Source organism: Porites lutea, chromosome 7, assembly GCF_958299795.1.
Source record: "Porites lutea chromosome 7, jaPorLute2.1, whole genome shotgun sequence".
Classification (NCBI taxonomy): Eukaryota; Metazoa; Cnidaria; class Anthozoa; order Scleractinia; family Poritidae; genus Porites; species Porites lutea.
This window is the reverse complement of record NC_133207.1, coordinates 5,403,223-5,417,178: the sequence shown is the minus strand read 5'-3', so window position 1 is coordinate 5,417,178 and position 13,956 is coordinate 5,403,223. Positions and strand designations below refer to the sequence as shown.

The 13,956-nt window shown below is 40.0% G+C and overlaps 1 protein-coding gene across 1 annotated transcript; it reads left to right on the top strand.

Moving 5' to 3' along the window:
• Positions 1 to 1,136: 1,136 nt before the first annotated feature.
• Positions 1,137 to 13,309, top strand: LOC140944332 (ubiquitin carboxyl-terminal hydrolase 34-like). The gene is made up of 15 exons (XM_073393496.1): positions 1,137 to 1,263; positions 1,798 to 1,949; positions 3,494 to 3,542; positions 4,133 to 4,237; positions 5,642 to 5,746; positions 6,652 to 6,717; positions 7,338 to 7,419; positions 7,611 to 7,668; positions 8,575 to 8,611; positions 9,210 to 9,242; positions 9,349 to 9,397; positions 10,333 to 10,418; positions 11,411 to 11,494; positions 12,392 to 12,498; positions 13,108 to 13,309. Exons 1-15 carry the CDS (start codon positions 1,207 to 1,209, stop codon positions 13,307 to 13,309), a joined length of 1,272 nt encoding a protein of 423 aa, XP_073249597.1. The 5' UTR covers positions 1,137 to 1,206.
• Positions 13,310 to 13,956: the final 647 nt, after the last annotated feature.

Sequence of the window (13,956 nt, the reverse complement as noted above, 5' to 3'; positions counted from 1 at the left end):
AAACAAAACTCTTGAGGCCTCACTAGCCTCGCTTTCGCGCAACTAGACCGGGGCCAGCCGAGAGGTCCGCCATATTTGCATTCGGTGTATTGTAACTGTTTATCCTGTATCCCGTATTTAGTGAGCTTACTCTGGAGGTGAATATGGGGAACAGAATCGTCAAACGCTTAGCAAAGATTGATAAAGATTGCACCAGTTGAATGACCAAGCTCCGAATTCTTTCTTATAAATCCCACTAGTCGTGTTACAGCGGCTTGCATAGAATAACCTTTACTGGTTCCCACAGAGGGGGGTAATTTGACTCTAGGCAGTTAACGAGTTGATTGTGGACAGCCTTCTTAAGAACGTTAGACACTAAGATAATAGGGATATGGGGCGATAATTATCCCCGCATATCGTCATGCTTGCCTGCCTTGAACAATAGTACCACCTTAGCTGTCTTCCAGTCACAAGAAACCCTTCCTGTGAGAAGAGACATACTGATGAGCCTTGTCAATGAAAGGGTTATTTCTGCTGCACCGTTAGACACAGTTCTGTGCGAATGACCTCAATGATTGAAGGCTCATCTCTTTAAATTCCATTATATTGGAACTCGTCTTTGCCTGTGTCGTCATCATCATAATCAACATCGTCGTTAGAGCGATTTTCGCATGACCTTGAAATAAAAACAGGCGAACAAAACAGAAACAACAAACGAACGGAAATAGAGCGATTTGATTGGTTTATCCAACGGATGCAAACATGCGTGGCTTTTGGTGGGTTATTATGGTCAAGCGAACGCTCGGGTGAAAAAATATCATGCCTGAGAACTTTCTGGAAATCAACCGATACTTCGCTTTGACGTCATGCTGCAACACGAATGGTCAATCAGCAATACCTTCTCCATATTAGGGTTTTCTTTGGCGGGAAAACGAAGAGTCCATGTTTTGGTCTTTTCATCCATTGGCCGATAAAACAAATAACAAACACTTACCGAAACCATTTTTCAAGGTCATACGAAAATCGCTCTATCATCAACTATATCCTCATCTTCTTCATTATTATCATTGATCATCTTCACCATTTATAATCATCATCATCATCATCACACTAATCACAATAAGTATCTTTTAGTATAAGTGTCGTGTTCGCCAGCTGTTTTTAATTACTGTTGGCTAATTATCAGATTACTATGTCACTGTCTTTTAGCGTGAATTTCTTTTAAAAATGGATGCAATATCAGTGATGGTCGGATTCTATCTGGGAACAAAAGCATCTGAACTTGTAAGTACAAACATTTATGGAGGTAATGCAAATTTTTCCTTCTAGTGTTAATATTTTTTGTATACAACTGGCAGCAGTGAATGGCATAAACATTTAATTCAAACAGAAAAGAAGACCTTCATATCTTCAAACAACCGGGTTATATGGTATTTTAAAGTATTTTGTGGATGCTGTTCAATGGGTTACGAGCCTCTTCTTTTCATTTATTAGACTATTCTATAGATTGCTGAGGAATTGTAAACAAGCTGCGTTAACATCTTTGTATTATAGTCAGTACTGTTATTTGATACCATTATTGTAGCGTTTAGAATCGCGTAATTTCATCATTTTTGTGAAAAGAGCAGTAAAAGTCATTAAATTACAAGAAAGAAAATCTTCGTGTTACAATGCCCTCTGTTGTTGTAAAAACGAATAATTATATTGTCGTATGATTCTCTTACTGGGACAGTTTGTTAGACTTCCCCCATTTTCCTATGGTTGTCCCTTGGGCTGTGTATTGTTATTCACATTTGCTTATAACCTGTACTGGTACAGAATGACTCTGCAACAGAAGATGATGACGAAGGTGATGACGATGATGACGAAGAAGTGGTCACTATTCTGCCGGAGGATAAATACCGCGTGGGTTCCTTGGAGAAGATGATCTCGGTCATGGCGGTGTTGGTTGAGGAATCGCGATGTGAAAGGTGCGTACAGCTGGGTAGTGAAACTTCACCAGTTTCAAAAAAGCTCAAGACACTTTTAGGATCATAGATGCGGTGTGTCAGTCATCGTATGATTTATATTCCTTAGTCTTGTTCTGAGCTCTGTTGATTCCCATATCGTATTCAGCACTTAAAGCGACAGTTTCGAACCGTGGAAGGTGGAAGCGGGGCGGGGGGTTAGGGGAGGGGGGTAATTCCCTTGTTTTCGATTTCTTCCTCTGAGGTGTAGTGAAGTAATTAAAGTGCTGTGGCTGTTTTTATTGTTTGTTTGCTTTTTGCGACCAGTATGGCAACCTCTTTGCAACTCCTTGCTGCTTGTGGTCGAGGGTCCCCCCCCCAAAAAAAAAAAAAAACAAAAATTTTCCTCGAGTATGAGCATGTTCCTTCAGGAATCTTTTCACCTTGTGCACGGATATTTGCCATGATGCTAGAACAAAAATATACAAAGCGAGAACAACACGTTTTATGTTAGGAATAAGGGTCGCAAGTTGTTGATGATGTTAACCGCAGATTTTAGTGACGTATTATTTTTCTTTTTCATTACTTATGGTTCGTATAGGCGAGTCTTTGTTAACGTCATTATTTACATTTTTCCTCATTAGCATACGACTTAACTAATAAACTCCGTGGCCGTATACAGCTACTTCGAAAAAAGTTGTCGGAAAGAGCGACAATCCCGAAAGGTATTGTGGGTGGTTTTGAGTTCGCTGTTCTTCACAGAAATTTGAAAGGATGGCACGAGAGGCCATGGACATGTGTTTGCGAGTGCTAAAGGAAAGCAACAATAGAATTTTTGACAGCTGCAGTGCCAGGAACAGTGTATTGATCATATCCCATATTACCTTTCGGGATTGTCGCGTGCACATTTTTGCCGACAACCTTTCTCGAAATAGCTGTATATGAACTAAATGCAAAAGTCAAAAGAGCTGATTAACTTGAGCTATTTGTACAAATTTCAGCTCTTTGCACGCAATATTGAAGGAAATATCAGCCATCGAAAATTTCGAAATTGCTGGGTGGCAAAAAGTTAATGAGCCATACATTCTTTGCAACATCGAGTTTTTAAAAGAGACTTTCTCCGAAACCATTCGGTACATGGGGCTCAAATTTTCAGAGATAACTGAAATTGTTACGCTCTTTCAATATTCAGAGGTTTTATCAGATAATGATGAGCAAATGTTAATGAGGCCAAAAATGTAAACAAAGATTCGTCTATAACAAAACTTACATCACCATTTATAGGCCATATATCTTAATTCACGGAGCACCACTTACACTACATCTCTTTCTGCACCATTGGAAAAATCTGTAACTTTAATAGAAATCGGGTTGTTTGAAATAGGTCGCCGTCTGTTGCCCAAAAAGATTGGGGAGTGGGGGGGGGATGGGGGGGGGGGTGTTCGCCCTCTTACGCTCCATGAAAATAAACGGAATGAATGCACAAACCAGTTTATGGCTGTTTGAATTTTTAGAAACTGGTTTTAGCTTAGTGCTGACTAAGTGATTAATTTTCTTTGGTTTGCCAGACAACTTCATCTGTCAGAAAATGATTTAGCTGCACTTACTGGTGGAAAGGTAATTGTTGAGCGTCGTGTGTTTTGTCTACTTTACAGAATCTCTTTCGGTTTTTGGTTTTCACTCTTTAATATATACATGTAGCCAAGGCCAAAAGGGAAGCTCTCGAGGGATCTTGTAAGAGAAGTCTTCCTCAAGTAATTCAACTTTTGCCTTTAGCAGAACGTAAACTGAATTCTACCTTGTAAAAATGGACCTGAGGCCGCGATCAAATGAAAACTAAAAGCTGGTCAGCTGATAACTTTAAAAGATACGTCACCTCTATGAGTTGTATAAATGAGCCGCCGATACAGTTATGTGACAATGGTCAGCGGATACCTTTGTTTGACAGTTGTCAATTGACCATAACATGTCCAATAACAAGTTAAACATGAAAAGTATGCAGTATGTCTTACTTGGACTTCCAGCTAGCAAGTGTGCCCTTTCACATCCGCTAATGTGAATGTGTAGACGTACGTACGAACGATTTTATAAGAACCAAAATTCTTGGAGGCATAGAGAACCAAATTTTCTTACCAATGGTGCTCCAGTGCGCCGGGGAGAGCTCCGCTATTAGTGTACTTGAATGATGAGTTAATTTTTACTTGCAGGGATTTCCATTCCTTTTCCAAGCCATTAAAGACAGCATCAACCTGCGCCACACAACGAACCTGATCTTCAGCCTGTGTCGATACAATGTCAAGCTCGCGGAAAATGTGAGTCAAAATTACTAATGTTTCGGATTCTTCCCACAAACAAGTAAAAAGGGACAGACTAAAAACGACTCTGCTACCGCTTATATCCACGGTCGTTTATTAGTAGGTTGCCTAAAATACGTGCAGCAGGTCCTCTCCGAGTAGCCCTGAGCCTCTGTTTCAAGATTAGGCTAAGTGCGAATGCAGTAATGTGAAAATGATTTTTCTTTTTATTCTCATGCAAATAATACTCATTTTCACAAGAAAGCTTTTTCTCTTTGCATCTTTTTGAAAATGAGAGTTTTTGGAACTCGGTAATAACCTTTCCACGGGTGGTTTCGGCTCCACGAAATACTGTACCGATTGCAGAACATTGCGGAGGAGCCTCCAAGAATGTGAGCACAGATGCAGAAAGGACAGTAGCTCCCACTGAGCTTCAAAGCACTCAACATTGCACCAGAAAAACTGTGAATTGAAAATTTATCGTAAAGACGTTTAGATAAAAAAGGCAATAGTGCAGAAATGTGCTTTGCAGTTGCTTAAATTAGAGGTGGTTAATAATACAGTTCTTTTCATGTGATATACTTCTTTCAACGAATGTCTTTCGTAGAAAAGGGAAAAAAACGTAAATCTCGCTATATTTGTAATCCTTATTCAGGTATTTTGTCACTAGAATCTTGTCTTGGAAATCACAAACCTCTTCTTAAGAGAGCTTTAGCTTAACGTGAGTGTTTGTTTCAGATAATTTCCCTGTTGATGTCCTCGGTTCAGAAATTGGCACCAGAGGTAAGGAAATGTTGCTTTTAGACTTTTGATGCATTTTAATGCAATTTGAAGGAGTGAAAAGCTAAGAGCGTCACCAGTACCAGTGGTCAGTGTTTGGCCTGAAGGCAGGTGTGCGCAGTAGTTCTCTACATCGTTCTCAAAGCAGAAATTTTTAGGAGAAATAAGAGACTGTCTATTGTTTGATACCTTGACTGTGTGTCGTAACAAGTACGTGTATCAAGTTAAGCTTAAGGAATCCATGTTTATAAAATCAGAGAAACCCGACCCCAACCAGCAGGTGAAATACATAAATGTGACTCTCTCCCTGTAAGTCCCTTACTAACGTCACTAATTTAAAGTTTTAAGGGCACATAATATTGTCAATGCATTGTAACGAACTTAAAAACGTCGCGCGCGATTTAAATTCTACGGTGATGTCACAATATGTAACACTGAAGATGACGGATGTACCGTCAAAACGTGTCTAGTAAATTAAAGAAAGTTTTGTTTATGCGGCTGTCTTGTAATGATGATGATGATGATGATGATGATGATGACGACGACGACGACGACGACGACGACGATCATCATCATCATCATTACTTTGGTGTCAACGTAACAATCACATGTTTGCTTACACTTATTTATTGCCCCCTGCAGCAGTCGCATTCTTTCTTCAAGCTGTTGTCAATGTTGACAGAGATGCAGGGGGGTCCACCTGGAATGCCATCGTTTACTAACCTGACACTTGCTCGCATTTGGGAGGTAAGAGTTGTTGCAATTATTTGCCAATTCTGTTAAAAAGTCTCGCTCACTTGTTTCTATTTTATCATAACACTTCTACATTTATTAGCACTTTCCTTTCCTTTCCTCGAAAAGTAGCCGGGGAAAATCCGCGTCCCCGGTCCGCGGCCCATACTGTCACCCCTGTTAGGTATTGTAGGTCTCCAAAGAAAATAGGCCTTAGCAGCTTCACCGATATGATACTCACAGTATCACCAACAGCACCATAGGAGTGTTTTACTACGTACTTTTCATTTGTATGATCACAATAACACAGATGAATGAAAGGTGACGGCTATCATGATTGCTCATCTCTTACTAGTCCCAAAATCGTTTGCTGAACACGTAGATGCTTAATATACTGAAACGATTATTTTCATGCTTTGGAAGCACGGTAAGAGTAGATAGGGACCTTAAGCAACGACGACGGCGACGTCAACGAGAACTTCATAGAAGCAATAGGTTTAGATTGGCCAAAAAAAAGAAACAAATCTGCCCGTGCATCACGCTTTTTTGCACATTTCTTTGCCGTCACTGCACGACTACGACGTGAAATTCCACGTTTTATGGAGGACGTGAACACAAAACGACGACTTTCTTTTTCTTTACCAGAACTTCGATACGGTCTTTTAGAATTAAACTCCAGAAAAAAAAAATTGCTGACATTTGACGAATTGAACGAGATGGAATAATCACGATAAAATGTGAGGAGCGTGACGTAACTTTTTAAGTATCGTTTTCGTAGTCATCGCCTTCGTTGTTGCATGAGCTCCTTAATAATACGCATAGAGAGCGCAAAGTCGAAATATTTCAACGTGCAAACTTTGTGCCATGTTTTCTCATTTTTGAAATCAGTATAATGTTCGTGCCTGTTTTCTCTGTCGCAGGCTGCTGAGTACAATGCTGCTCTGTGTATTGACTGGTTGACTTGTATGGCGCCTAAAAACAGAATGGTAGGTTTTTATTCCCATTTTGCCGCTGTTTTAAATGAGGCATCTAAAACAACTTCCCTCGGCGTCGGTTTTTTTGTTTGTTTTTCATTACTTCTTTTTTGATTGGCTAAAAACTCTTGCGCTAGTTTTACAACTGCGGAGGCTTTTATTCAATATGTCCTTGGGGGCTGGTCAATAAAATTGTGGGGGTAGGTTAAGTTGGGAAGCCCTGATTGGTGGAGGGGGCTATTAATATTTTTGGAAGCCCCGTAGGATGTGATAAAGTATGTGTGAATTTAAAGGGGTGGTAAGTGGATTTCGTTCACTACGTCGGTGGTGGAGAGGAGTGGGCAGGGGAGTTAAGGAAAAAAAATAGAATTTTGTCCCTGTTTTGTCTCCCCCTTATTTTTATTAAAGAATTTAATACCCTCTAATCTTGAATTAATCGCGCTCGTTAGTCATGCGTTTAGCGGCGTTCTCATGCATTTGCTAGACTTTTGATTGGTATCGTGTAACTGCCTAATATATATTTATATATTATTGCTTTGGTTACTTTACTTTCGAACACATTAAGGCCTCTTAGAAGTAGCGAGTGACTGATAATAATCAATTGATTGATATCTACATTCCTCGCTATGTAGGCTCATCAGTGGGTTCTGGACAACATGGATAAATGGGTTGAGAAGTACTTAATAGCAGACAACAGCATTAGAATCAGAAATGGTAGGTGATCTTAGTCTTGGATATCTTGTAGATACAACTATGCAAAGAGGTAACCGTGTTCCTATATCTTTGTTCATTGCGACTCACTCAGTAAATGCGCAAATATGGTAGGTATTGCCCCCCAAATAATCAGTAGTTCTACCTGAAGACCTGAACATTGCTTGTGGATTTTGTTTTTTGTATTCCCTCAGCCTCAGCGTATTTGCTTGTGAGTCTTGTTCCCAACAATCACTTCAGACAGGGATTCAGGTGAGTGCCTGTGTCAGATTCCTTCCTTTGATGTACATTCCATTCCATTTCGTTGGGCTCATGTTTACTTCCTCCATAGAACGCGAAATTAGGAAATTTCACCTCGTACTCTTGCAGTGACGATAAATAAATGCACTTAAAAATGGGGTGTACGTGCAGAGTTGTTGTTTTGTGTATTAAACCTATAGTTTGTTGTTGTTATTATTATTATTTTGACGTTCTCGTTGCTGTCACTGTTGTGGTTGCTTAGGCTCCCTACTTTAATAACTATCAGTGTCAGTTTTATCCAAGTTTCTCATTTTGCTGATCAGTAGTAGCTGAGTGAAATTTAAAGGGAAAAATTGTCGTTTACTCGTAATAAATCTAAGGATACCTGTCCTTAATCGGTCATTAAAGCCAAGCTTTCTTCCTGTAAGTACAATCACTGATTGCTGGTGTCATTTTAGGGAATTCAGGCAAAGGCGTTTTTGAGTGACGCACGACAACCGGAAGTGGACTCTTTACATTCCTGTGCAGTGACTTTGCCCAAATTTTCAGTTAAATCGTCTCTTCAAGTGTAAAGAAACCGAGCAATACAAATTGTATAGGATCAAGGCATATTAAAGGGGAAAAAATCCCCACTTCCGGTTGACGTGTCTCTCTCAAAAGTGTCTTTGCTTAAGCTCGCTTTTAACTTCAATTCGCTTCTTTAGATACGAGATAGAGAAAGAAAACTGGGTCGATTTTAACCTTCGCAAAGAATTCTGGGACTGTTGCTAGGGACAGAAAAAAAGTATGACCAATAGCTGACCGGCGTGTCCCCAGTAACCATCCCAGAAAAAATTGCGGGATACATTTCGACTCCTTTCCCTTTCCGTTTCTAAAGTAGCGAATGTAACCGCTGGTTGTCCTTTTTTTCCCCCTCAGGTCAAGAAGCTTTTCTGCGCCTCACAAAGAACTGATGGTAACTGGAGCAGCTCTTTTCATTTAACCCTCAAGGCAATGTTACACCGGGGGATTTGCATCGACTATTCCAGTGCAACACAACGTTGCAACGCTGTTACAATATTGTTTCGAACTGTAACAACATTGTTTCGGCATTGTTGCCCTAAAAATCGTCGTTGCAAATCGTCTCGTGTAACATCACCTTGGCACTTTTGAGAATCTTATGGTGAGGTTACCTGTCACTCCAACTTTAAGATCGGCGAACGAAATCCTATGGTAGTACCCTTAAACTGAAACCTCTTTTGCAGAACTTTTTCATATTGCCATTTGATTTCTTAGGATTTTAGGAAAAGGAAATTTGAATTTCGGGGGTGGGGTGGGAGGGGCTGTCTTTGCTCAGCTAGAGATTTACATTCTGGTGCCCTCCTGACATCCGGGGTACGGCGTAGTATTAAAACGAACAGAACGTTAATTCTTCAGCGCCACAGTTAATACCACTTCGCATCTGTCATTAGTGTAATTACGATGGTAAAGCCATCGAGTGCGAAAATCTTGTAAGCAATGTCCATGCCGTCCATACATTGAAACATTGAAGAGTCTTATCTCTTGTATTTCAGCTAAGCAAGGATGCTCTTTCCATACTTCACGAGGTACGGTGCAAAACGTTTCTGGTAGAATGTGTTTTCGTTATTGTTCTGTTACACTTTTGTCGGTTAATTATCAGTTTATTGATTGTTGTTTTGTATTTTTGAACAGATTTTCAAAACGCTGCTAACGTTGCTTGGAAGGGCAAGAAAATACTTCGGTATGTGGATTACGGACGGAATTCAAATTGCTTTGAGTTTTTGGCCCACTATTTTCTTGGTCTGAAAGTGTTAGCTAAATTAACTGGAAATCATTTAGATCGCTGTCGACTACTATTTTTACAACAACAATAAAATTGTGGGAATTGCTTGTCTTTTCCGTATCCCTAGTGTGTTAAATTCGATCAGTGTCTATAGAGTTGTGTTTGTAGGGAGTTGATTATAACACGTTGGCCAGTCATACCACTTTTCGAGTTTTAGATAGAAAGGAACTTGAGCGTACTGCCTTTTGTTGGATGGAAGTCGAAAAAAACAAGCACAAAATCTTTCAGCCATGGGAGATTACTTAAGACTAACAGCTCGTTTATTCATGTAAATTAACGATTTTATTGTGGCAGCTATCTTTGTTTCTTTGTCGTTTGTGCGGCAACAGTTAAGAAAATGACTAATTTTACCAAAAAGAGAAGCTGGTGTTAATTCACCTTTTTCACATAAACCATACATACATACCATTGTCTTCGATTTTTCTTGGGAAGACTGTAATACCCAGGAGTAATTGGAAACAGTGGTTTTGCAAAATTTTGGGAGTGCATTATGGGCTGTATGAAAATAGTGAATGTTGGATTAGGGGAGAGGTGGTTGGCAGTTTGCCAGAATTATATACTGATTCATTTTGTTTTTCTCTACCCACCTACCCCTCCGCCAACCCAACATTTTGCGCAAAGTGAGAGTTAGTCTTGGATTAGGAGAGGGGTAGTGGGGGAGTTTGCCAGAACCTTATACCGATGAATTTTTTATCTACCTACCCCTCCCCTAACCCAATGTTTTGTCCCAAGGGAGAAGCTGGTATTTATGTTAGATTAGATGAGAGGCAAGTGGGCAGTTTGTCAGAATGTTAGACTGATTCATTTTTTTTCTCTCACTCTCTCTGTTGTAGATCGTAATATCCATGGTACAACAAAGCTTGTCAGTTATTTTGCTGTGTTGAACTACTGCCTGCTTTCGCACACTGAAAAAGAAATGGTATGCTGACTGTTGCTATTTATTTTAAACAGTTTTGCTATCATTACAAAAATAATATTTTTATATACCCCTTTGCATAAACACCATTAAATCGTGGGTTACAATTTTAGGTACATTCACTGATTTTATAAGGGGAAACTATAATAAGCCTTTAAGCACGACCGAAAGGTGTGCCTTAAGGTTATTTTGTAGGGAAGAAGCGATGACCGAGCGCTGCAGAGCTGGTTTTCTTGCGACCGTATAGTTCAAGGCTCTCACAGTTTTCTGATTTGTCAACGGATATCTTCTCGCTATTCCCCATACATTTAAACTTAAAGCACCAGCAAACAGTGCGACATGTGATATGATGATATGCCCATCTTGCCCGCCCACGCAATCAATCACAACCACAGGTTTAGCTTCATCTTACTGGCTTACTGGATAATAGGGACATTACGATCCGACAACGACGGATGGCAAAGTAATTTACAAAAACAAGCCTGATGCACGTGTAGAGTTGTTGTTTTGCTTATTAAACCTATTGCTTTTTTGACGTTACCGTCGCCGACGCCGTCGTCGTCGCCGTCGTCGTTGCCGTTGTATTTTCTAAAGATCCCTAACAAAGACGGTGTGGTTATCACAGACAGGAAAACTTGACAAATGAGAATGTCAATGCAAACACGCGATTAAGGCTGCGAAGTGCCATGCAAGTCACATAACAGAATCTTTACTACAGGTTTCTAGTAAGATCTAATAAGGCACGTGGTTAGCAAAACGTTTCGCGCGGGAAGCGCGAGCGAACTGCCAACATCAGTACTACGAATTTTGGCACAATGGCAAGAGAAAGATAGGGAAAGAGAGAGGAAGGGGCGAAGGTTGACCTTGGCGAAGTTTTCATGAGTCAGCTATGAGCAATAGAAACGTGTAATTCATGTATTAATAGAATAAAGTAATTACATTGGATGAACGTTCATTTGAGTTTAAACTTGATTCCTTGTTACTGTTGTCTTTAGTTCACGCCTTATTGTGCAGAGTTATGGCGTTTGTTTCACCCGCTCATGTCAGAGCCAAACATCGCTGTACATCCAAACAAACAGGTTAGTAATTCCATAATGCGATTAAGCTGCTGCGACACAGTTTGTAGGTATGGAGGCTTAGGCACTTTCTGGGTTCATTTGGGAAAAGAGTGGAAGTAATTATATGCTACTGGTTGCCTTACCCATTTATCAGCCAATCACAAACAACGTTTGTGTACCCTATGGATTAGACTTGCTACAAAGCGAGCTTCAATGCATGAGGTTGCGCTGCGACCGAGCGAGCGACGAAGTCTCGAGGTCGACTTGTTTCGCGTGAATGAATCTGAATCATATTATAAGTTAAAAAAATGATTGACATATGCTGTGTCGGAAGCGACGTGAAATATCACACACCGTCCTATTGGTCAACTGTCATGACGTCACCGGTAGGGTTTTCGACCGGTGAATTTCGCGCCAAACAGGTATGAAAAGTCCTTTAAAATGGCATAACCAACCAGGAAACAAGGACTTTTAGATAGTCTACCAAGGGATCTCAGAAGCCGTTGTATCAAAGCTTGTGCCAATTCTCCATGTACATTTACGAGTGTTGAATTGTTTTCTTTCTGTTCTAGCAAATTGCGGTATTAACAAAACCGTAACGGTCCCTTAATCTTCTCTTTATTATTTGTTTTAAGCAAAATTTGTTATTATTCAGTTTAGCAATCACGCTACAAATTTACTATATGAAGGCTATTTCTTGTCAGGCTGTCATTTTAAAGAAAAGGAGTAGAAAACTAAGTTGTACAAGTTGAATGTTTATACTTGCTAAACACGCGACGATATCTCAGTAAACCTACTGTTTCTGCTTACTGGTGTGGCTAATTTTTTCCCAAATAGATCACCTCTGCTTAATGCCCACGAATAGCCATTTGAAGTTGTGGGTTAAATTGTAAGGCATTATTATTTTTCTTTTTTTAGGCCCTGTTGATCTTTTGGTTTCACGCTTGCATTGGCTGTGAGGAAAATATCGACTTTATTACGGAAAATAACCACGTTGCCACCAACATTCCGCTCAACTACATTCTGTGAGTTGCCCTCTTAATTAATTCTGTGTATCCATTGTTCAAGTGCTTTGTTTATGTTACTCGTGTTGGGTCCTTCAAAATTCCTAGTCATAGTTTGTCTAGCAAAACCTGCCGGCACATAATAATGGCGTGGAGAGGTTTAAAACAACTTTCAGCACAAAACTTTTTTTATGTCGATTTTTTTTTTCTTGCTTTGCGGATCAACGGTTCTTTTCAATGTAGGTGGAATTTGCTTTCTTTAAGTTGTTACCGACTTTTTAACCTGGTCATTTGAAACATGGAAAAATTAATTGAATTTAGATATCCAAGAGTTACAAGTGTGGTCCTGTGTATTGCGACTGGATCAGTTTGGTCCAACCGAAATAGTACTCTCCTACTGTGTAGACGGAAAATTCATGTTTGCGATCAATTGGTTTGCGTTTATCGTTAGTAAAGTTTTATGAACTAGTCGATTTGTGGACTTTTACTTTGGTTGCATTTGTGTTGTTATACGTTTTCCATTAATTTGACCCTTGTTTTCGCTCATGCAACCCTTTAACTGAATCTGCATTCATCTCAACACCACCATTACATTCTAACTATTTTGTTCACTGTGTTTTATTTTTTCAGCTCTAGTGACGAACCTGAAGTACTGACGTTTAACAGGAATGTTCTACCTGCTTATTATGGTCTACTGCGGTTGTGCTGTGAGCACTCTCCTTCGTTCACACGCCAGCTCTCCACTCATTCCAACATGAAGTGGGCTTTTGAGAATCTCACCACTCGCATGAACCAGTACCCACAGGTATTGATATCGTTAGAAGAAATTTGATGCCGGGTTAGGGGGGGCGGGGGGGGATGGGGAAGCCATATCACCCATATGAAAGGGGCGGGGATGCTCGTCGTCTCGCTTAGGGGAGTAAATTTCGGATTTTGGTCTCACTTCCTCAGTTCTGTAGGGCGCACTGGACAAAACGCCATTATATTTAGACATAAAGGGCCACGCCCAGATTGGCCTCCTTTATGGTTTTACTTCAAAGTTTTCTACGAGCATCCTTGCCCCTTTTATATCGGAGTCTCCCTCCCCCCCCCCGTGTTGATCACTCTTGGGACCTAAAGGGTTGACCTTTTCTTTCCCAAAATTTAAAACAAATTCAAATTTCATTTTGTAAAACCCTGAGAAACAAACACAACCATGCAAAAGTAATGCCAAAACTACCAAAGAGGTTTCGGATGATCTCACTCGTGGATTTCATCCACAGACTCAGAGTTAAATGCGAGAAGTTAGCTTTAAGTGTGAGAAGTTAGAAGTTATTAGAAGTAATAAGTCATATTTTTTTCTTTTTTTACAACATAGTAAAAAAACGCCATATGTGAAAGTACTGATAAAGAGGTTTCATTTGAATGGTCGCACATAGGACTTCTTCCCGCAGCCTCATATGTTAGAACTACATACTAACTAAATACTGCCATATGAAA